Source organism: Apteryx mantelli, chromosome 18, assembly GCF_036417845.1.
Source record: "Apteryx mantelli isolate bAptMan1 chromosome 18, bAptMan1.hap1, whole genome shotgun sequence".
In the NCBI taxonomy this organism is placed as follows: Eukaryota; Metazoa; Chordata; class Aves; order Apterygiformes; family Apterygidae; genus Apteryx; species Apteryx mantelli.
In genome coordinates, this window is record NC_089995.1 from 7,411,849 (window position 1) to 7,435,727 (window position 23,879).

Genomic DNA, 23,879 nt, shown 5'->3' on the forward strand with positions numbered 1-23,879 from the left:
TTCTAGGAGAAGCTCTTTTCTCCATATAGTGCTTGTCTTCTGTACAGTGACCCTGTTATCTTATTAGGAATGAAGTAATCAATATTAGTGCATCATGCTTCCTGGGATGTATCCAGTACATGCACGTCTTTTCTCAGCTGCTGTTGCACCCAGGGTGAAACTGCTCATAGGGCTGACGCTGAAGGAAAAAGAATTGGCATAGGGAAGCTTAAGCTTTTTTTTATTGTCATGGCTGTTCAGCAGAGTTGTCTGGGCAGTTCAGAGATTGAGTAGTGTGACAGGTTGATGGTTTTCCACTTGATTAAATGCTAAAGTAAAATAGCCTGTCTCAGCAGGGAATCCTGTGCCGGCAGTATGTAGCAGTAATGTTCTAGTAATCATGAAAGTGTAGAGGCAGGGAAGGAGCATGGTGTCGGTGATTTGGGGACAGGGTACTGGGAATTGGGGGAGGAAATTGGTCTGGGGGGATCCCTTTTCTCTGCAGACATACTGATCCGGTGAGTTTGTCCAGTTGGAATATGGGATTGGCGGGCCTACTTTGCCATGTTGTGATACCTAATACATGATTTGCAAAATGTTATTATAGAGGTGCTTTAAGGCAAGTATGCTTTTTTTCCTTTGCTACTTTGCTTTCCTCCAACTATGCTTTTGTTACCCAAAGAATGGATATGAAATTAAAATGACAGAGCAGGCATTAGTATTTCTCTTTCAAACAGGTGGGTTCTCATTTAGGTCATAAATGAACATCTTTATCATCTCTGCTCTTAATGGGATACCTGTCCACATCAGAAAGCAGCTGCATAACTTAACTGGCATTGCTTAGCTTTGCTGAGCAGGCATCCTGGACCTGATTGATGTTAGATCACAACTGACTCTGGTTAAGTATGATCCTAGCTGCTTTACAAGATTTGCTTCTTCATTTTTAAGTTCTCACCTTTTTCAGCTATGTGATTTTGCCTTTATCTGAAAGGAGCAGCAAGTGGAAGATGACTCTGGTGTCATCAGATACCTGCAACCCAAGGTGTTCTGTTCATAGGTGTTGCTATGCTTTTTTTAAAAAAATGGTGACACACCATATTGAGTATTTATACTTGTTCTGTGCATGGCAAAATAATGGTTGCTTTTTAGTTTTATTTAACATATTCTTATACCCATATAATACTAAATTGCTAAAACTGTATTGATTCATATTGCTGTCTCTTGAAGGTGGGAAGAAGAGCGCTACCCTGAAGGCATTAAGTGGAAGTTCCTAGAACACAAAGGTCCTGTATTTGCTCCACCATATGAACCACTGCCTGAAAATGTCAAGTTTTACTATGATGGTGAGTTAATCTGGATTTTCACTGGCTGAGACAAGAAATAAATATTTTTAGGGCATTGTGGCATTCTTCTGGGGACTGGAGGGATGAGGAGGTGGTTTTGTTTCAGTGATTGGCTTAAAAAGTTCCTCAACAGCTAAGAAGAAGGATCTGGAGAAGTAAGAGGAAAGCCTGCTGAATTCTGTTAATTTATTAGATATGGATATGAACTTGTTCTCCCTCTGTTGTGGTGGTAAATCTCTCAGCTTGCTTAACTATGAGAGTGTTGTATACCTGAGAGTGGCAGTGTATAACTGGTACAGTCCATGATTGTAGCTAATCACTGGTCATCTTTAGGCTTGCTCTTTTTTCCTTCAGTCTTGTGAATTGTAACTTTCTATCATCTGTGATGAAATCATGATCGCTTGATTGGTGTGACTGGAATACAAGACAACTGAATTTTAATACAGATGCTTAGGATCTTGTAGGATTGCAGGGGGTCAACCTGGCCCAAGGACACAGCCCTTAAGTGTAACTCGAGGTCCCACCTGCCAGCCATTGTGTGTGATAGGACTAATTGGCGTGGGATTCTAATACACTGGGCTGGCTGGTTGCTAGAGGTTAATGTGGAAGGGATTATATGATGTGATGCCTGCTGCAGACTGGACTTGATGACCCATGTGTTTCCTTTTAGTCCTGTGATCTTGTTAAATGAAGGATCAAATTAACCCAGGATTGAATTAAGTGGGAGGCATTTGAGTGGATGAAAACATAATTTTCGATGAAGGGGGCATCTGTCCATGGAACTATTCCAGAAGCAACGTGTTGTTTTCATGCGACATGGCATGTTTTTAAATACTGAGAAATAGGTGGGATTCTTTTTCAGCAATAATGTAGTGAGATAAACATATCATATCCTATTAAAGACTGTCTCTAAACAAGTAGCTCTGTGATCAGGGTTGTCTGGTTTCCTACAGACTTCTTTCTTGATGTTAGATGAAAGCTTGATACAAAGTTGGTGGAAATTTTTCCTCTATTCAAGAGCATATAAGATCTCTCTCCTGGTGTCTAGAGAAGAGGAGGAGTGAGTTTATGCTATAGCTATCCCTTCAGTGCAGGCAGTAATAAGCTTCTCTCCTATCTAGCCATCTATTTCATAAAGTCTTGAGGAAGTGCAGGGTTTTTGCAGCCTCTGTCTCTGTGATTGAAATCAACCAATAAGCTCAAAAATTGCGGAGGAGGAGGGGTGGGATTCTGACAAACAAAGCAATCGTGTACGTCTGCCTTGAGAAACTGGGCTAAAAATCAGATGTCTGCTTTACCCAGCAGCTGCTGAGAGCTGCTGTCTGTGCTCACAAGGCATTGTCTAATTTCAAGATTATCCTAGGATGATTTGTAGAGTTCAGTAATCATGCTGGGGCCAGCCAGCCAGCTGCCAGGCTGCTGGCTCCCACTGGAGGAATCCATCCCTTGCCTCGTGATTGCGTTGCAGTAAGAGTCCTGCTTCTGTCTAACATAATGACTGCCTGAGCTATTGTTAGAGCTTACAACACCAGACTCAGAAGGGAGCTTGAAATGCCAAAGCCATCTATTAGGGCTTGGATACATGCTCGAGTGACTGTGGTTAAACAAGCTACTACTCTTACCATAAAGGCGGCTTGAACTTGCATGCTTTTCATAGATAGGGCAAGTTAAGAATATACGTGATGGCAGTTGCCTTTGAGTCATGGCAATGACTGCTAATATGTCCCCTGGTTGCTCTCTGGTTTTCAGCTTTTAAGTCAGGTAACTAATGTTCAGTGCTCTGGAAAAATTCTCCTCTGTTTTTTAAAAGATACAGCCTTATCACTGAGAGCCTTTTCAAACCTTTGGAAAAAGAGGAAATCAAGTCCAATGAAATCTACTCTAAAGCAATTAGATAAAGATGACTGGGGAGCATGTACTACTGTTCAGCAAATTGGAAGCAACTTTAGTCAGTTTAGCCCCATAACGTGGTACTAACTGATAGCGTCTTTCAGGCTAAACTTGCAGCCTGGAAAAAGTGTTTCCCTTGCTGTCTCTTCCTTCCCCTACTTCCTGTTTTAAGCAAACAAATGCTGTATTTTAAGTTGCAGTTTAAAAATTGGCAGGATTATTGTTGGTTTAATTTATAATGTGGGATATTTTCAGATCTTTGGGATCTTTTGCTAAGTTCTGTTTTATAAGGCTTTATAGATTTTAAGGCTTTATAGATAACGCTTATGCTATAATTCTGGAGATGATGTAACTTGTTTTTAAACATGTACTAAATCAAAAGTACTGTAGCTTTTTTCAATAGCTTAGAATCAACTGCAGCACTTCTTCCATTGACTTTTTGTGCAGTAAAACAGACATGTTAAAAAAAAAAAAAAATCCCCAGGTGCTGACTCTCTGCCAGCCTATTGGGAGTCTAAATATTCCTCGCAACTAGCTGTAGATGTGAGGTGCATGCAAAATCCTTCGCAGAGATCACTGGCACCTCATGTGTCATCGGGAATGAGATCCGGACTGAGAAGGCACGCTCGATACGAATGTTAGATGTTGAATCCACAGCTTCAATGTTGCAGCGCCCTCTTTTTCCCTTGTCTTCAAAAATCTTTTTCCTTGCAGCAATTTCACTTTGTACAGCAGTCTTGCAGATAAGCTGAAATGTGACCTTCTTTGTTCGTTAAAAGCTCAGTCTTAAATATGACTAGCTTTCAAGCATGATTTGGAGACACAGAAGTGCATTCCCATGATAAAGGCCTCAGACGATTAGCAAAATTCTGACACAGTTCCCTGCAGTGAAGGGGAATTAAATGTCTGGCATTGCTTTCAGCCTGTTTGTGGTGTATGTATAGTGAGGGCTCTTCCTGGCCAGAAATAGCTAAAGGCTAGAAGGGCTGTTCCAAAGCTGTGTCTGTCTGTGGGTAGAAGAGAAATATGGAGATGATATTTCATATGTCTGAGTTCCGGAATATGAAATATAATACAATTATTTGCCTCTTGCACTTCAAACAGGAGTATCTCCCCCGGCGCATAGACATCACTGGGAGGTCTCAGCATAGGGCTTCCCGCAGGAGGCCTTTTTCCCCTTCCTGTCCTGCATCTCTCTGAGCTGTCTCACATTGGTCTGGTATTGCTTTTTATAATGTTTATATTCTAGAGGAAACTTTTTTCAAAATGTTTATGATGAAAGTCAAGCAGTTGTGCTCCTGTATTTCCTTTGCCTGTCAAATTTGCCATCCCATATAACGTCTTTGTGAAAAACTTTTCTGTGGTAAAAGTATAGTGTCCTTTAAGGTAATTACTGTTGCTTCTTTCTGACTTCAATTCCTAAGTTTACCCTGTGTTTTAAAAAGAAAACCTCTCTTTGTAGGTAAAGTCATGAAGCTGAGCACCAAAGCGGAAGAAGTTGCCACATTCTTTGCAAAAATGCTTGATCATGAATACACTACAAAGGAGATCTTCAGGAAAAACTTTTTCAAAGACTGGAGAAAGGTGTGCATGTAGTCCTGGGCTGGAATGACTGCAGATGTGACTGGTGTCTTAGTGCTAGGCAATGAAAAGAGACTGCTGTTCCACACACAAAAAGGTTAACTTGGAGCAACTAAAAGCTGCCTCAGGTCTTAGCTGTGAAATTTCCATTTAACCCTGAAGCTTCACCAGGAAGGGCCTTATCATAAATACCTTTTTAAACCAACAAAGATTAGACTTTTCCAAGCCACAGTTGCCTGTCATAGCCTTGTGGGGTATTGCTGATTTGATTCCTATATGCCTTGTTGAAGAGCCATCTTTATATTAGAAGGAAGCCCGTTCCAAAGACCTGCAGAGCCAGAACTTCAACTCAGTTGACTTGCCATGCCATGAAATCAAACATTTAAATCAGCTGACACAATTTTTTTGAGATGGGTTTCCGGATTTCTTCACTATCCCTCAACAATCTCAGCCAATGTTCAGTGGGAAAGCACTTTGAGAGGTGCTGTGGCACTGCACAGTGGTCACAGAGATCAGATCGCTAGAAGATTAGCGTCCCGTGTGCTCTTGCTTCTTGTCCTTTTCTCTTTGACCTTGGCTAGAGTCAGCGTGTGCAAAAATATGGGGGCTTTGGGAAGTTTACTGTAAGAACCTATCCATTGTTCCTGTTTAAACTGTCTGAGGCAGGGTACGCTCTATTATGCATGTATGAAAACTTAAAGCACTACTTTCTTTCTGCAAGGAAATGACCCCTGAAGAGAAGAGCACGATCACCAACCTCAGCAAGTGTGACTTCACCCACATGAGCCAGTATTTCAAAGCTCAGACGGAAGCTAGGAAACAGATGTCCAAGGAGGAGAAACAGGTACCAGAGGGAATTCTAGGAGACTTCTTAAAATGCTTAGCTGGCTTGTAAACATCTTTGTGTAATCATTCTTCTGCCTGCCTTGCCATTTGTAAGTCAGCTTTTATTAGCTTTATAACTATTACTTTTGTGTTAATTATTGGAATTTTTGCTGCAATAGCTCAGGTAGGGCAAAGCACTGTGTTCACCCTTGAGTCTTTTGCCTGACTTGAAATTATATTGATAGCTCTAAGGCTCCTATCCTGCTTAAGTTAAATAAAGAGAATCGGAGGCGATACATGCGTGGGAGCATAGTTACTTGTGTAATGGCTGCATCCCTGCCCAATAATAAGCAATGGCTACTCATTTAAGCTGCTAATGATAGATTTTTCATTTTGGCAACTCCTTGGGTTTGGAGGGCAAAATCAGGGATGGTGGAAAGGATACAGTGAAGACATTCGTCAATAAAATATATGGAAAGTAAATTTTAAACACTAGGCCTCCATTTAATGCAGTTTTGTCACTAAAAAAGGAGTTCTTCCTGTTTGCAGTGGCTTGTGAGGAGAGTGGATAATTTTTGGATGAGTGTTTGGAGAGTCGCTCCAATGAGAGCCAGAAACTTGCCTCATGTTCTCAGTTGGTCTTTTGCAATACGGCTGTAGTTCTCCTTGGAGTGAGGCCCCTAGCTGCCTGGAAACGTCTTTGGGGCAGAGGGATCCCACCAGCGTAGAAAGCTTGTGTCTTAGTGTTTCCACTTGCTAAATATGAGTGAGCCTTCCCCAGTTCACATCGTGAGCTGTGTTCCAGCAGAACAGAAGTGGCTTTTTCTGTTAGTTTCTTTAGCATCAGTGCTCTTTGTGGGTCAGATTCTTGATGGTTTAATTTGGGCTGCAGTGATTTTATTTTTCCCAGCCTTTCTTTTGTATTATTAGAGTTCAAGCACAGAAGTATGCAGTGAAATCTCAGCACTTCTGTAGTTATGAGACCACTTTCAACTTCTGAAACCATTTGCTGACACAGGCTTGACATGACTTGAGCAGCAGACTGGAGCCATTCCTCTGCCTGCTTTCCGAGTTCAAACAAGTGGTGTGCGTGTGTGTGGTTTGGGTTTTTTTGTTTGTTTTTCCTTAAACAACAAGATGTAAAGTCCAGTGGACTTCAAGGGCTTACTCTGGGGCTGAAAATAAACTATAAAGCAGCAGTGCTATGGTGGGGCTGCTGTACTTAGACTGCCCTTGTAACTTTGGTATGTGGATAGAGGTGAATGAAGTGAACTCCACTCCAAAAATCATAGCTATCTTTAACTGCCTTGGTCTGTTTCCCTCAAAGTTGAGATTTCAGTTTTTTGCGTATCTTTTCTGTTTCCTGTTTGTTTTGCTGCTTGCTTTTTATGAATGTTTTTCTGGACAGTCTGCACTTTTCTGTGTATTGGGTACAGCATTTGACATGATGGAGAGCTGGTTATCACTTTTGCTTTTGGGTTTTCCCAGAAAATCAAAGAGGAGAATGAGCGGCTATTGAAGGAGTATGGTTACTGTGTGATGGACAACCACAAGGAGAGGATTGCCAACTTTAAGATTGAACCCCCAGGTCTTTTCCGAGGACGTGGGAACCATCCCAAAATGGGCATGTTGAAGAGACGCATCATGCCAGAAGACATCATCATTAATTGCAGCAAGTGAGCTTTGGGTGCTTTGCACCTTTTTTGTTTGTTTTTGTTTTTTGTTTTTGCTTTCTAGTTAGCTGCTTTTTTAAAATCCTCTATAGCTTGATATCCAAGCTCTTAGAAATACATGTGTTGCTTATCTTAGACATATGTGGATTGCAGAGACAAGACTGCTGTGGGCTTTATGTAGACTTTTTCACCGTATTTTTCTCCCCATCCCTACTGCCTGCATCTGCTGAAACTCTGTCTTTCCTGTTAGCATTGCCAAAAATGAATTTCCTTCTAGGTAGGTTGTACTTAATCTTCCTTGATTTCCAAGGCAAAGGTTTGGTGGACTTCTCTCCAGTCCTCTCCTGATAAGCGTAGCTATTGAAGTATCCACAAATCAGAGCTGGTCTTAGCACGTGTGTTCACATCTACAGTTTAATTCTTTAGCAGAAACATAGCAGTTACACTTCTGATCTTTGACTGTTCAGTTTGAGTCACTTGATCTTCTGCTTGTGCAAATATGCACTTTGCCTCAGTTTTCTTCCCTGTGCTTACTGCGTCTTGGTGTTCTTTATTTCTTTCTATTCTGTGGAAGTCTCTTACAGGGTTTTTTGGTCTTTTGTTTTTTTCCCCTGTTTTCTAACTACGCAGGGATTCAAAGATCCCTGCTCCTCCACCAGGACACAAATGGAAAGAGGTCCGGCATGATAACAAGGTCACCTGGCTAGTTTCATGGACTGAGAACATCCAAGGTTCTATCAAATACATCATGTTGAACCCCAGCTCAAGAATTAAGGTAAAGATCTAGTTAAAATATTTCTTATTGGTTGTATCTCCTGGAAGGAAATACAGATGTCGGCTAGAACAGTGATAAGGAGTAAAGCTGTCCTGCTATTTCATCTTTCACTCTTGAGTGAAAATCATAGGAAAGTCTCTGTGCTTCTGTTCCCCCTTGAAAAAAAAAAAAAGAGAACGCAATCACTGCACAGGAGAGTAGCGGAAATGTTACACTAATGCTTTTCAATAGATATATTTTTATCATTCATAGTAGGAGTCTGTTACTCTTTAAACCTAAAAGAAAGCATTTTATCAAAAAACAGACTTGTTCTGGTGGATGTTTTAACTACTTTTGGCCCTAACTTTCCCTGCCTGATCATGTGCTGAAGTTCTAACCATGGGCTGCTAATTAGTTATTGTGAAGTTAAAAATGTAGCCAGGTTACTGGCTGAGAAGACTGAGGAGTTCATGATTAAGGAAGACGAATCCTATTGTGGGAGCAAGTAGCCGGTCAATGATCAGTCCCATGAAAGAAATGATGAACCCTTTGAAAGATAAATAGACTTCAGTTTTGGTGGTAAAATAAGTTCTTATGAAATCATTTAAGAGATTTTTCCTACAAGTGTGGAGGATCTTTGTCCTTGGGAATTCATGGCTTCTTTTTGCTATGGCTTGAATATATAATAATAATGAACTGTTGATGTTGCTTTTACATCTTCTGTTTGACTAATTACACAGCTGAAAACAAGCATCTGCATAAAGCAGAGGAAACCATTTCTATGTTGAGCATGGAATGCATAAAATGTCTTTTCTGTCTTTTTTTAGCAGTGAAGTCTTGGCACTTTTGTACAGTGAGACCATTTGCTGTACACAGACTTGACATGCCCCGATAAGCAGATTGGAGCTGGTCCTCTGCCTGTTTTCTGGTGCTGACTGTATTCCAACTTTCTCTGCAGGGTGAGAAGGACTGGCAGAAGTATGAGACAGCTCGGAGGTTGAAGAAGTGTGTAGATAAAATTCGAAATCAATATCGAGAAGACTGGAAATCCAAAGAGATGAAAGTACGGCAGAGGGCTGTGGCGCTGTACTTCATTGATAAAGTAAGGCTCGTTCCCCAGCACGCTCTCTTTCCTTTCCTGCTCTGCTGGGAGTACTCAGGACTGCTGAGTGTCTGAATTGAGCCCAGTTACTAAGGTATCCTGAGGCTTCCTGGTGGGCAGGCTCCCATCTCCCTTTCCTTCTCATTACCTGAAAATTCAAAGCAATAAGCTATTGTACTGAACATGGCTATTTCAGGCAGCATTGTTTTTGCTCAGGCAAAATTCATGACCTGTTTCTAAAATCTCCCTGTTGGATTACTGGGAACTTTGTGTGGGCCTTTTGTCTCCAGCTGTTTCAGTTTTCCTGCTGGGAATTTCTGCTATTTTGTCACCTTTTAGTTTGGGGTCACAGTCATGAGGTTCATAATTATGCTACTTGCTCTTCCCACAGCATAAAGACTGTGGTTGTATTGATGTATTTAAGCTATTCAAAACTGGCTCCCAGAGAGCTGTTGCCCTGCTACCTTATGGCTTCTTGAACAACCAAATTAACAGTTTCTGTTTGAGATGGTTGGATTTAAATTGGGGAAGTTTGATGTGAATAATTGGGTTTCATATGAACACTTCAGGTTTTCTTCAAAAATTACAGGTTGGTTTAGCCAGTACTGTTAAAACACTTTTTTTTTTTTTTTAAATGCAGCCTAGTACAGCCTTTAGATTATTTATGTAAGCCAGAAAAAGTGTCATATGCTATTTAAAGTGTATTTCTTTAGCATATAATGAAGAGCAACTGATGAACTTTTTTTGTGTCAGGTTGAATTCACATGGAAATTGGTTTGATTAAAAAAGTATCAAATGTTTTTTAAATGGATTTTTATTAATCAGCCAGAACTATCTTAAAGCTTGAGTTACTTAACAAGAGAAAGTCAGTAAAATATCTTACATTAAACCTGACCTCAAATTTCTTTTGTTTAAGGGATTTTGGTAGATTGGCTTTTGACTGTAGTGTAGGGTTATTTAAAGCATGTTTAAAGAGAACTTAAAGAGGTTTTACTGATATCAGAATTTTTTAAATGTCAGTTTTAGCCACCCAAGTGCGTTTTCTCCATTTTTTTCTTTTCCATGGCCTTGGACATGCAAATTCCATTGCATTTCTTTGTGCTTCGAACTATTTTCTTTACTTTCCTCAGTAACTAGCCTTTCATTCCTCTCCTTTTCAAAGATGCTTTTTTAACATCTCTGCCCTTTGTGGAGTCATACGTGGGAATTACTGATTTGTGATGCTAAACTCAAAACCAAATGGGGCAGAGGGGACACCCTGATTATAGGCCACTTTCTAAAAGTTTCCACCATCTGTACACTACCAGGATGGTTTGAAATGCTTACCTCTCTTTTCTTGGTCTAAATGTAGCTTGCTCTGAGAGCTGGTAATGAAAAAGAAGAGGGAGAGACAGCTGACACTGTGGGCTGCTGCTCTCTCAGAGTAGAACATATCAAGCTGCATCCTGAACTGGACGGCCAGGAATACGTGGTTGAGTTCGACTTCCTTGGTAAAGACTCCATCCGATACTACAACAAAGTCCCCGTTGAAAAGAGGGTAAGGCATCTCCACGAACATATCCACAGGCTGCATTGCAGAAAAATGTGGTGGATCCAGTCATAGTGGCAATAACTGGATGCTTTGTTAGCGATCAGATACCTAGCCAGAAAACAAGTCAGCTAATGTTCTTCCCCTTTTACTGGCAGTGCCTTGGGAAGGGGATAAGGCTGCTGTTGGTATGACATAACCCAGCACTGTGGTGTTTAGCCATTTTACTGCTCTTTCCTGTGGTCTCAGTGCTAAGAGCTAGCTTAGCATAATTGTAACAGCTATGTTAAATGAGTTCCTTAGGTTTTGTTCTGGTCAGCAGAGTTGGTTTTGTCACCTGTAGGTGGTAGACTTCTAGGCACAAATGACAAGTAATAGCATAAAAGACTTTGAATTACAGCGCTGGATGACGCTGTTGTTAGAGCAGCAGTTAGGAGATTTGGGCTTGCATGATACTAATTTCTCTATCACGGTGTTTTTGTTCGTGTTAGAGTTGTGCCCCTGCTGCAATAGGTCCTGATTCCGGATACTCCAGAGCACACAGTAGATAGATCTGACTTAAAAACATGGGTAACCAAGACTAACTAAGACTTCTTTCCTAGGCAACATTATTTCCTTTATTCTTGTCCTCCATCAGTTTCACATCTGCTGATGGAAAGCCCATCCATCAGTGTCAACTGGAGGATTCTGTCCAGAAGGACTCTGTTTTTGTGGGTGTAACAGCTTTGCATCTGGTCCACAGCTCTGCATTTAGCACCGTGTTAAATACCGTGTGTATAATACTTCAGTAATTGTGATGACAAAGAGCAGTAAATGTTGACCTCTTGGGAAGCAAAATTAAATGAAAGAAAAACTGTGGCCACTATAGAAATGAGCATCTGCTGGAATTCTTGTTGTCCTTTTTTAAAGAAAAAGAAAATATTTTTCTGTTTAAATTTATTATCATTGGTGTCTCAGTGTCTCTTCTTCAGTACTTACAATGAAATTGATTGTTGTGGAGCTAGGAATCTTTGTATATTAGGTGTCTCTATAGAAGAAGAATGTGTGTTGATGAGAAGCTGAGAATTGGGGCTTTAGAAAACAGAGCTTGGATTTGTGATCGCTGTGTAATCAAGAGGCTTTGATTATTCCCCCTACCCCAGTGATACTTGCTTGTGGTGGAATTGTATGAAACAATGCAGCAATGAGAAGAACTGGCTTTTGAATGCTTCACTCCATGGAAAATGGCTCAGGGGTCTCTTTGGAGTGATGCTGGAGAGTAAGGGGAAAATGCTAGCTTTGAGATCTTTTTCTCTGTTGGGCAGCTAAGCCAGAGCAGAAGCAGGTCTCTTGCAATCTTACCTGGAGGATAAGGATAAATGGCATTAAATGCCCAAGACTCCTGTTGCTGGGGAGGAACCTTCAGCACAAGTGTTATCTTCAGAGATAAGCGTTTGCCTGTTGGGAAGCTGCATCCAGCTTCTTCCTCAGTGCTGCCTGAAAACAGGTTTAAACTGGCATCTTGGAAGGGAGACCTCCTTAGGAGTTACTGCTTCCCAGCACTGTCCAGTCTGTGTGCCTTAGGTGTGGGGTTTCTTTTCTTGCAGGTGTTTAAGAATCTTCAGCTGTTCATGGAGAACAAACAGCCGGAGGACGACCTCTTTGATCGCCTCAATGTAAGCACATAATGGTGAGGGGGGGTGGTAGAGCACCATGGACACGCTCGCTCTGAACCAGGCAATAGCTGCCACCCTGCTCCAGAAATGGTTTCTGTGGCATTTTTTTTCCAGAGCTGGTCTGAGTGGCCTGGAGGCAGTGAGTCTCTCTCCAGCTGGTGTCCATATTGTTCACTGTGCCTGCAGGCTCCTGAAGTGATGGGCATTGGTCCTGGGGAACCTGACTGGCTCTGACTTGGGGAGGTTTCTTTTCAGAATCCAAAGATGGTTGTGTGAGGTGACATTTTTTCAGATGCCATCCCTAACTGCATGTTTGGCTCTGTGGGAGCACTGCGGTGGTTCAGGCACCTCCCCTGGGGTGAGACAGGCCCATTTTCACCTATTGGGAACCAAAAGCACCACGCTGGAAGAAAACATTTTTGGCCATTCATGGTACTTGATACTGGTCTAACCCTTTATGTTTCTTTGTTCACTTTTCCTGTGGTTTCAGTGAAGATTTGGCCTTGGGTGTCAGGCTTGAGTACACGAGCCAGAGTCTAGCTGTGAGCTGCATGTCTTCATCAGTGTGTCCAGAAACTTCACAAATGCTGTGGTTGATTCTGGTGCTAACTGTCATCCGCTTTCTGCTCCCTTAGACCAGTATCTTAAATAAACATCTTCAAGACCTTATGGAGGGACTGACAGCCAAGGTATTCCGTACTTACAATGCCTCCATCACGCTACAGCAGCAGCTCAAGGAGCTCACTAACCGTAAGTCCTGTCTTTGCAACTGTGGTGGGTCTGGGAGAATGGATCTCATCCTGCAATACAGACCTGGCTTCTTTGGCTTAGCATTGAGTATTTCCTGTTTGCTGTTCTCCCAGTGTAAATGTCAAACAACTAAGGTCTGATCAAAAATCTACTGCAAGACAATCTTTTGGAGGTAGTTGAGCAGCCCAGCACTGGGGTAGTGCAGAGTTGACTAACGAGCACACCAAAGTGTGCATGCTAGGACATACCTGGTCTTTACTAAATCTCTCATTTGTTTCCTGTTAATTGTAAAATGCTATAGGTGGCAGGCAAGGCAGCTACATCTGTTACAGCCCCATCTTTCCTGGCTGCTCATTCACAATCCCTGTGTTGAGCACTGGTAATTTGTACTTTGATCAGCTTTACAAAGCAGGCACATCCCTTCCTGTTTGTGGAGGGACCGGTGTAGCTCAACAGTGTCTTGAGTTGTGTGGTCCTACTGTCCCCTGCTCCGAGCATGGATGTGCTTCTCCTCCCTCTAATGAGTGGCAAATGGTGCCTTTGCCGCTATCAAAGGAAGTTGTCCACAAGGTGTTAGGGTCCAGGGTAGAAGTAGTCAGGCTCTTAGAGCTGTGATTAGTGTACTGAGACTAGCCCATTAGAGGGGAAAGTCATTTTTCCCATGACTGGGAGCTGGCAGTCAGTGGGACGCTGGTTGGGGCTGTTAAGCCCCAGAGGACACCACTTGTTCACCTTCTTTTTGTAATTCACAGCGGATGACAACATCCCAGCAAAGATCCTTTCCTATAACCGTGCCAACAGAGCGGTTGCCATTTTGTGTAACCACCAGAGGGCTCCACCGAAGACCTTTGAGAAGTCCATGATGAATCTGCAGAGCAAGGTACCCCCACCCTGGTTTTTTGGTTGGGGCAGGGCTCAGAGTTCTGCATCCAGGGACTTGCATTTCCTTTCACTTGGGGTAAAATGGAAGGGGAGCCAGCTTTTCCCTGTCAGGATTTGGTTAGTGCTGTGTCAGAAATGGGCCTGCTTGGAGAGGAGGACTCTGGAAGCATAGTATCGAGCTGAAAGTGCTGCCTTTCAGTCTGAGTCATCTTTTATTCATAGAGACCAAGACCAGACCCTTTTTAGCTGCCCTTCATTTGACAGATGACCAGGCAGCATGTTCTGCTGCTATTAAAACTTAAGAGCCACAGTCTGTAGCTCTGACTTGTGTCCCCATAAAGAAACAGGAGTGGGTATCCACTCCTGTTACAAGAATCCCAGGCCACTGTCAGTGCAGGCTGTGTACGTGGTACATTACGCCCCTCTGACCTGACCTCTTCCTTTGCAGATTGTTTCTGGTGAAGGCCATGAGGTGCAAAAGGGCTAGGTCTGTTCCTGGTCTGGCTTTAGAATAACCTTCACAATAAGGACTTTTGGTTTGGCACTGCAGTGACCCCTGCTTCTGTAACACCTAACATGGCTGCCTCCACCCTAGATCTTAGAGCTTGGGGGAAGCTTAAGGGGAATGGTTGAAGGAGCTGCAAGATGCTAAATCTCCCTGAATCCTAAGCTTACCAGAAGAGAGCTGCCTGAACCCTTATCAGCTTTCAGTGTGTAAGATTTGGGGCAAGAACTGATGCCCACTGAGGGAACAAGGATAATCCTTCTGTGGTACCATCAGGGAGCTAGTACTGGTGGGAGACTGTGGAGACAGACAAGCAGGCTGTACAAGCTGTTGGCCAGTCCCAGGCCATGCCAATCCCTTCCCCTGCTTGGGTGTAGCTCTGTGAGAAGGTTCCCAGTGGCTTGCTTCCAGCTGCCACCTTGTCTTTGGAACTGTCTGGGGCCCTGTTTCTTCGAGGGAACGTTTCCCTGCATTAGACCCCACAGCACATTGGAAGACCAGTGGCCTCATTGTTTTGCAGAAGTGGTTCTGAGTCCTGATACCTTCTGATCATGGTCACAGACTCGGTCGCTGGGTCATGCTGCACAGGGGTGACTGCCACAGTTGTCTGCAGGTTGTTCACAGTGCTGCCCTCTGGTTTTGCCTCTCCTAGATTGATGCCAAGAAGGAGCAGTTAGCTGATGCCAGGAGAGAACTGAAAAGCGCCAAAGCTGATGCCAAGGTCCGGAGGGATGAGAAGTCTAAAAAGTAAGGCTGGTGTTACTAGGCTGTGCAATGCTCCCAGTACCATCAGCTCCAGTGGTCCTTCACACTGTCTTCTGCTTCCCCAGCCTGTAATCCAAGAGAGCTGGGAAGACTTCTTCAGGCTTTCTGGTCCCCTCTTTGCCCTATGTGTGAAGAAGTGGCCTTCAAGCTGAGGAGCATAGAGTGGCCTGACACTGCAGCTCCTGATGTGGTCACTAGCATCAGTCTCTGTTGTGTCTTTCAGCCCTCTGAGCTGAGCACCAGCCAGTGGCATAGTAACCACCCTGCTACCCAGGACCAAGCAGAGTAATGGATCAAGTGTGCAGCATCCCCATCTTTATGGGGAGCCAGGAAGCTGGGAATTAGAAAATGCAAATGCACTTCTGAGTCCTACTCTGCACTATTGGAAGCCCAAGGCTGCAGGCACTGTACGCAGACTCTGTGTGTGTGCTCTGCAGAATAGATACAGGGGTGCTGAGTCAGGGGAGTTCTGAAGATGGAACTGCAGCATGACTATTAAAGAGGAATAGATGGGCTGTTTTTAAAGCGTGTGTAGTGTCAGTGCTTCAGTTGAGGCTCTTGCTTCCAACCCCTTAAAACAAAACTCCAGCTTAGGAGCTCTGCTCTGCCTTTGACTATGTCAGTTTTTAATTGCATGTGCTGCGTGGTTTGTGTCACCGTACATGTTGACACGGCTGCCTTCTGTGGCTGGTCACGTTGCTTAACTTGAGCAGGGTCCCTTTGGGTTCCCACAGTGCAGTAGTCTCAGCCTCAGCAAGGCATCAGGGATTAAATGTTTTGTTTCTTCCCCCCCCCCAGGACAGTGGAGAGCAAGAAGAAAGCTGTGCAGAGGATTGAGGAGCAGCTGATGAAGCTGGAGGTTCAGGCTACAGATAGGGAGGAGAACAAGCAGATTGCCTTGGGCACCTCCAAACTCAACTATCTGGATCCCAGGATCTCTGTTGCTTGGTAAGTGTCTGCCTAGGGTGTGCTGGAGGGAACCACTCCTTCACCTGTGTCTTGTTCCCCAACTAACAGATGAGGGCTGTGGCTGAAAGCAGTGCCCCTCTGCTGTCAGGGAGGTCGGTCTCTCTGTGGCCATCCCTTATATTTGCAAACAGCTTACAGTAGTTTTAAATGACTCTCTTGAGGCAAGTGTCATGTGTCAGCCAAAACTAGCATTGCTCTGGGAGGTGATGGGTCAGGAAATCTGCAGGGGTCTAACAGTGAAGCTGGTCCTGTTCAGCTGAGTAGCATCTCCTGACGGAGCATGGGTAGAGCTTGGAAGGTGCTGAGAGAGAGTGGGACAGCAAGGGGTTGGACACCTGTGCCATGTTGACTCTTAACCGGTGTCTCCTCTTCTGCAGGTGTAAGAAGTGGGGAATCCCTATAGAGAAGATTTATAACAAAACCCAACGAGAGAAATTTGCCTGGGCTATCGACATGGCAGAGGAAGACTATGAATTTTAACCTGTTTTTAATGAGCTGAATTTTATGGGAAAAAAGGGGGAGTAGCCTGGTTTTTAGGGAGATTGATAAACTGTGAGCCTTACTTGTCCTTGGATACTGGGGAAGGGGGAGGAAAGGGGCAAGTGAGCATCAGATAAAACAGCCAACATCTTGGAGAAAGAGTAACCTGGAAATATCTTAAAGGAGCTGAGCCAGTTGTCCTATGGACAACTTATTTAAAAATGTTTCAGAGATCCAAATTCTAGCTGTCTGGTTTGTGTGGTTTTTTTTCCTCTTGAAGCAGGGCAAGTGGATGGGGGATTTGTCAACCTTCCGCCAGGCAAATTCACCATCACACTGAGAGCGTGGGAATCTTTAGCTACTGTATACAAAATCCAATTATATTGGTGCGTTTTTACAGTTAGGGTTTTGCAATAACTTCTATATTTTAATAGAAAATGGACTCCTTATCCCCTGCCCTTCCCTTCCCCCTCCCACCCCATTTCAGAATTTAACAAGCCAATAAAATTTAAGAAACCCAACGCACCTATTACAGCCGTCACTATTGTCATGGAAATATCCAAATCTTTTTTCTTTGTCACTTGAAACAGTCGTGGCATTGGAACATGAATTACAAATATCCACCGCATCTGTTCAAAGCAAAGCGTGATGGGAAATCAGCCTCCTGACTTGAGTGTTCCTTTTTTAAATGTGAATTTTTATTTCTTTTAATTATTTTAAAATATTTAAACAGTTTTTTCTTCTTGATCTTAAAGATCGTGTAGATTTGGGGAGCGGGTGGGGGGAGAGGGCTGTGTGATGGGGAGATGAATGCGGACTTTGAAGACAAGTGAAAATGGCAACAAATGGCATTCCCATCACCCCTTGTTCTGAGCACGCTCTGTACACTTCAAGAATATCTACCTTTTAGGTTTGTCAGACTGTTTTACCTTTTTTCCCGCCTTTTTTTCTAAGCCCCACTCCCCTCTTTTACTTGAAAGATTTTATTGTGTAAAAAGAAGTTTCACAGGTCAATAAATTTCGAGGGAAATGAGCATCGGTCCAAAAAGGAAAAATAATCAAGATTTTAGGGCTTTTATTTTTTCTTTTGTAATTGTGTAAAAAAATTTTAAAAAACTAAAAAGCAGAATTTTAATGTGAAACCTTTTTTTGCTATAATCATTAGTTTTAGAGGCATTGTTAGCGTAGTGTGTGTGCGAAGACCATTTCCTGCAGCCTTTCCTCAACAAGTATCTTCTATTTTTATCATGAATTCCCTTTTAATCAACTGTAGGTTATTTAAAATAAATTCCTACAACTTAACTGAGTGTTGGTGTCTGTGTGTTTTTTCAGCTCGGAGCAGCAGGTTGTGAGGCCCTGGGCTGTGAGGTCCCTGATCCTGTCCCTAGTTCGGGAGTATGGGGGGGCTGGTGCCCTGTTGTGGACACTGGAGGGAGGGGATTCAGCCCTTGTGTTTCTGCAGCCTCCTACCGCAGGGTGCTACCTCCAGGGCAAGACCCCTGAACCTTCCTCATCTGAGCAGAGCTGGTGCAGAAGATGCTGTCAAGAGCCAGGTGCACTGGGATTTGACCCAGCGGCATGTCCCCCCTGTGGATGAGTTAAGTTGATGGGGTTTCATAACGATGCCAGGGATCTAAAATGAAGTGTCTGGCCATGACTGGCCTTGGGAAGCAGGAACGCTTTCTCTAGCGGCTGAAAGCATTTGCCCTAGTGTTTTGAGTATTTCTCCCATCAGTGTTTGCCTTGTGTGGGGTCATGGTGGCTCAGCAGCAGTTTCCTCTCTGGTGTGGCACCACTACGTGGGTGGTTGTGTAGCTGGACCCATCACAGCACAGGGCACTTTGGAGCCCTGGGTAGGGGCACGGAGAGCTGGGATCCTGATGCTTGCTGATGAGCTCAAGCTAATGCTTTATGTTGTGAAGTTGAGGCTTGAGGAAGCCCGTTGGCTCGCCTGGTCCCCAGAGCCCTTCCCTGTGCACAGATGGCAGCGTGGTCGTCTGGGGCTTGTGTCTGTCTGTGTCTTCCCCCATTACTCCCCTTGAGCAATGCTGCGCTTCAGGAGCAGCAGCTTGATCTCCAAGCTCTGAGCACGGAGCTGCCCTGCTGGGCAGCAGGAGTTCCCCTTCCCAGCCCCAGCAGGAATTGCCTGAAGGATTTTATTACCTTTTAATGAGAAGCTGCTTAGTCCCTGTTTGAGCCCTGTTGGACGCAGCCTGCCTGGCAAGCCTAGGAGCCTGCTCTCAGTCAAGCCGGAGCTTTGACAGCAGATGCCAAGCAGAGGATGCTCTTTTTGCACTGTTAACTGTCGGTTAGTGCGATACCGTGAATGTGGCTTTGTGTCTGTATTTGGGGTTCCTTTAAGCATCCTTGGAAGCTGAGGCTGGTACTTTAGGGAAATCACCTGAGGTATCAGGAGCTATGGGCACAGCCAGGCTGATCTCCAGCAGGGAGAAGGGGCTGCTTGTGCTTGTTTGGGCCTGGGGTGGCCCTGTGGCAAGGTGGTGGTTTTTCCCTTCCCATTCCTTAAAAGAGGCTCCCTTTGTGGAGAGCCAGGACATGCTGCAGCTGAGTTTCTAAAAGCCCCGGGAGACAAGGGGAAGGCCGTCACAAAGTGTTTGGGCTGTCCTTTTATTCCATGTTGCTAATGGGAGCGCTCTCTGCACTGATCTCCTGGGCCCAGGCTGTAGTGCAATACTCTCCGGAGCCTGGAAGCTTTTCCCCAAGTCCTCGCTGTGGCCCAGGGCGGGTTAATCACAGCCCTGGGCTCAGCCTAGTGCAGCAGAGGTGGCCATGGAGAAATGGGAAGGAGCTGTGCTCAGGACCAAGGCAGGGCTGCCAGTCACCCCTGAGCTGTGGTGGGGAGCCAGAGTGGGTGCTCCTGGCTGGGCGCTGTGTGCAGCGGGTGGGCTGGGTGCTGGGGGGCAGATGGTGCTGTGGGGAAGTGGGGCTGCTGTTAGGTGCCCAAGCACTGCTCAGAGTGCCAGGAGCTGGAGAGCGGGGGGTTGATGGCAGGGGCTGATGTCCCTGGCACTGCATGAGCTTGGGATCCTCAGCCTCTGCTGGAGCAGGCAATGCCTGCTGCTGGGCTGGGGATGTCCCATGTTGTTCCTGGCCAACAAATGATGTGGCCCCTGTCACCATCTTGCTCTCTGATCCCTCCTATTTCTCTGCTCCCTGTCCAGGGCTCGCTGCATTTCTGTACAAATGCACCTCAGCATCAGCTCCTTTTGCCTCCAGAGCTCTCCTAGCATGGGGCCTCCAAAAGCCATCTGCTTGCACGCTCACCTGCTTGCTCTTGCCCAGAGGAGCAGCCAGCAGAGGGGAAAAGCAGCAGGATGTGGTCAGATCTGAGCTCTTCTTCCTGGCTTGGCTTCTCTTGTCTTTTATCAGCCCACAGCCCTGTGCAGAGAAGCGGATGGAGTGAGAGCGGCACCATCTCCTCCTCCTCCTCGTGGCCAGGGTGGGAGGCTGGGCGAGGACACGAGGAACGAGGTGGACGCTCAGGCCTGGTGGCTGTGTCCGTCTCCCTGGAGCTGGAGAGCTGTGTCCCTGCTGGGGTGCCCTGGGCCACCGGCAGGGAGACGCCCGGGGCGCGAGCCAAGCCTGGGGCGGACGCGGGCCGCGGCTCCTCCACTGAACCCTTCCAGGGCGCCCGATGCTGCGGTGCGCGTCAGACTCCCGACCCCGGGAGGGCAAAGGAGCTTCGGGCCCGGCTGGCCGCGGGGGGAACAGCCTCTCCCAGCCGCCCGGAGCACGGCTGGCTGCTCCCAGCAGGCCGCCGCTGTATTTTGAGGCGCTTTGTTGTGGCTGCGAAGACTTGCAGTTTGGCAGGAGTCGCCGTTTGCTCTCTGGGGCCTTTCCAAGGTGCGGAGGAGAAAACGCCAACTGACAGGGGAAAGGGCTCATCGTGCTCCCGATCTGTCTGTGCCGGGAACAACGCAGCCCATAAAAATATCCTTTCTGTTTATACAGCCCTCCCGTCCCAAAGTTCAGACCCGGCCGAATCAGCTGCCCATATCCTACACTGCCACGCGGGGAAATGCATTTCCCCCCTCCTCCGGCCCGGGTTAAACACAGTGAGGAGGGTGGCCAAGGGCAATCCCTCATGTGCAGCGCTGCCGGCAGAGTGCCGGGCTCCGGGGCCGCGCGGTGCCGGTGTTGGGCGTGTGTCTGGTGGCGCGAGGCAGGTCCAGCTGCCCAGGCTCCATGCGGTTTCTCTCCGTTTCCCTGCTGTGACCCCGAGTTCTTCCTCCAGTGGCAGCCCGGGAAATGCCGCCCGTTTGCTGCCGGGTGGTGGTGCTCTGCTGGGCGCCGTCTGGCCTCGGGGCCCGGCTGTGCCCTGGGCACTGGATGGGGCCTTTCCCACTGCAAGTTCCCCCTTCTTACTCTTGGAAAGAGCTTGGAAAACGGGGTCCCCCCTGGCTCCAAGGCCGACAGGGCCAGCAGGCAAGCTCCCGAGGGGCTGTGCGCTGATCTTGGGTGCAGGGTACCCGGAGGGGCCCGGACCGCCGCCCTTCCAAACCATGGAGCAGCTACGAGCTCGCGTCTATCAGCACCGGTCGGACTGCGTGGGGGCCGGGGAAGGCGCTGGCGAGCTCTGGTGCCGGCCAGCCTGGTGTGGCCTCGCGCACGAAACACCAGCCACAAGGCAAGCCAGCAAGTCAGTATGTAACTAGGTCAGGGAAGGGAAGTACATCGGGGCAAACCCAGCCCTTGAAATGATGCTCAGCTTTGTGCTGACTGCTGGGCGAGCAGAGGCTCTCTCCTGCCGGCTCCTATCTCGGCTAGAGGAGCTGTGTCCACACTGATGCACTTTAGTGGGTGACAGAGCTTCGGAAGAAGTTTTTCTGTGTTTTAGCTTGTGTTTTAGCAGGCACCATCACACTTCCCACAGAGTGAATGGAGAAGGCCTGGATCCCAGCGACTTGCTCTGTAAGTGGAGGCATGGATGTGCAAGCTGCCTGCAAAGATAGAGGCACGGACGTGCAAGCTGCCTGCGAGAGCAGGGGCAGGGACGTGCAGCCCCCCTGCGAGAGCAGGGGCAGGGATGTGCAACCCCCCTGCGAGAGCAGGGGCAGGGACGTGCAACCCCCCTGCGAGAGCAGGGGCAGGGATGTGCAACCCCCCTGCGTGAGTAGGGGCAGGGACGTGCAACCCCCCTGCGAGAGCAGGGACAGGGATGTGCAAGCTGCCTGCGAGAGCAGGGACAGGGACGTGCAACCCCCCTGCGAGAGCAGGGGCAGGGATGTGCAACCCCCCTGCGTGAGTAGGGGCAGGGACGTGCAACCCCCCTGCGAGAGCAGGGGCAGGGACGTGCAAGCTGCCTGCGAGAGCAGGGGCAGGGACGTGCAAGCTGCCTGCGAGAGCAGGGGCAGGGACGTGCAAGCTGCCTGCGAGAGCAGGGGCAGGGACGTGCAAGCTGCCTGCGAGAGCAGGGGCAGGGACGTGCAACCCCCCTGCGTGAGTAGGGGCAGGGACGTGCAAGCTGCCTGCGAGAGCAGGGGCAGGGACGTGCAAGCTGCCTGCGAGAGCAGGGGCAGGGACGTGCCAGCCACCTGCCCCAGCTTTGCCTCCCGCCAGCGCGCCCTCGAGGCTCCCCATTAGGTGGCCTGATGCAGCCCCCACCTGATGCGCAGCCACCGCATGTTGCTCATCAGCTGCGTGACAGTGATCTGTCTACTGACACAGGAGAAACTCCACAAAAGCCACCTACGACTTAGGGACACCGGCTGCCGGGAGCACAGAGAAATGCCCGGCCCCCGCCGCCGAGAGCCCACGTCCCTTGCGTTTTCTGCACGTCTGCTCGTGCACGCTTGGTGCAATGCTTTTCCCCTCCCGTCTCTCCCTTGCTGACACGCAGGCAGAGCCGCACGTGCTCCACATCTCAAGGATTTTCCCTTGCGAGAGCGGCAGGTAAGGCCCCCCGTGACGAGCCCCGCGGGCGCTCGCTCCATGCCAGGCCGGGTCCGTCCCCAGCGATCAGCCGCTGTCTCCACGCGCCCAGAAGGCGCCTTTCCCCCTTGGGGCTCCCGCGGGAGCAGAGGCCCCGTGGCGCCAGCTGCAGGAGAAGCGGGAGCGGCGGGGTTTAGTCCCGGTGCTCTGCCAGGGCTGGCGTAGCAGTGCCCAGCTCCTCCATGCTGCCTCCCACCGCAGCCGGCGAGGGCTCGGCCGTGGACGGGTCTGCGTGACGGCTTGCGGGGGAAACCGAGGCAGAGAACGGTGACGTGACCTGCCCGTTCCCACTGCCAGCGGGTGGGGGAAACTCAGGTCAAACCGGGATGTCCCGTGTTGCCGGGCCCCTTCGCGGCGGGCAGGGGGCCCTGCCGAGCCTCCGCCGTGCGCGTCGCTGCCCCCCTCAGAGCCCAACACCATTCAGTGTTTGGCAATTGAAGCCAGACGAATTCGGGATGTAAATAAAGAATGTGTTTTTACAGCAAAATCAGGGTTGGGGGATGGTGCGTCTGGAGCCGCAGCGGGTTTCGCATCAGCTGACGTTTCACAGTCCGGAGCGATCCCGCAATGCGAGACGGGGCGCGGAGGACCCCGGCGTGAGCTGCGGGCGGGGGCGCTCGGAGGGGGAGGCCTGCGTGGCCGGACGCGGATCCATCCCGGGCCTCTCGGTTAACACGGCGCAGCAGGCAGCGCACCAGCGATCCCATCCACGGCAGCTCCGCTTTCCATCCCAGGCGAAGAAAGCGCCTGCGCTGCTCCGGGTCTGCTGGCACTGTGCGAGGGCAGGAGGTAACCCGGCCCCACAGCCCCCTTCGGAGTTCGCGGAGCCTTTCCCCGCTCGCAGCAGGGCCAGGAAATGCTCTTCCCTGGCAGTAATTTTCACGGCCCTCGGGCTGGTTTTGCGTTCACTAACCCCAGGAGCTCCCCGGGGCTGCGGCGCTGCACAAGAGCAGAAAGCAGGGAATAAATAACCCGGGGGACGGTTCCTCTCTCCGGATGGCTACAAGCCGCTGAGTAACTCTCGGATCAGGTTGCGGCACCCCTTCTGGAAGCGCCTTCCCCTGGGCTTCGCCATGGGAGAGGGAAGCACTGATTCACAGCGGCTCGTGGCAGAGGGATGCCGGGGAGCGGGGACCTGCTGGGGTCACCCCGGCGGTGCCCTCAGGGGGGGTTTTGCCTAAGTTTGCTCACCAGACCTTGAGCCAGGCACAGTCTGTCCTTAAGCCCGAGGTCACCTGGCCATTAG

At 47.8% G+C, this 23,879-nt stretch overlaps 1 protein-coding gene across 2 annotated transcripts in view; it reads left to right on the plus strand.

Annotated features, from left to right (window-relative positions):
* The window catches only part of TOP1 (DNA topoisomerase I), a 69,593-nt gene extending 51,605 nt beyond the window's left edge, over positions 1-17,988 (plus strand). Inside the window, exons 9-21 of one of the 2 annotated variants that reach the window (XM_013947148.2) lie at positions 1,207-1,322; positions 4,675-4,796; positions 5,515-5,637; positions 7,107-7,294; positions 7,922-8,066; positions 9,004-9,147; positions 10,499-10,684; positions 12,262-12,330; positions 12,966-13,080; positions 13,833-13,960; positions 15,120-15,214; positions 16,031-16,180; positions 16,579-17,988. In XM_013947148.2, coding sequence (XP_013802602.1) covers positions 1,207-1,322; positions 4,675-4,796; positions 5,515-5,637; positions 7,107-7,294; positions 7,922-8,066; positions 9,004-9,147; positions 10,499-10,684; positions 12,262-12,330; positions 12,966-13,080; positions 13,833-13,960; positions 15,120-15,214; positions 16,031-16,180; positions 16,579-16,681 — 1,684 coding nt within the window. In that variant the 3' untranslated portion in view covers positions 16,682-17,988. Of the gene's footprint in view, positions 1-1,206; positions 1,323-4,674; positions 4,797-5,514; positions 5,638-7,106; positions 7,295-7,921; positions 8,067-9,003; positions 9,148-10,498; positions 10,685-12,261; positions 12,331-12,965; positions 13,081-13,832; positions 13,961-15,119; positions 15,215-16,030; positions 16,181-16,578 lie in introns of those variants that run through there. The other variant, XM_067307913.1, reaches the window with a different exon arrangement.
* The last annotated feature ends 5,891 nt before the right edge of the window (positions 17,989-23,879 follow it).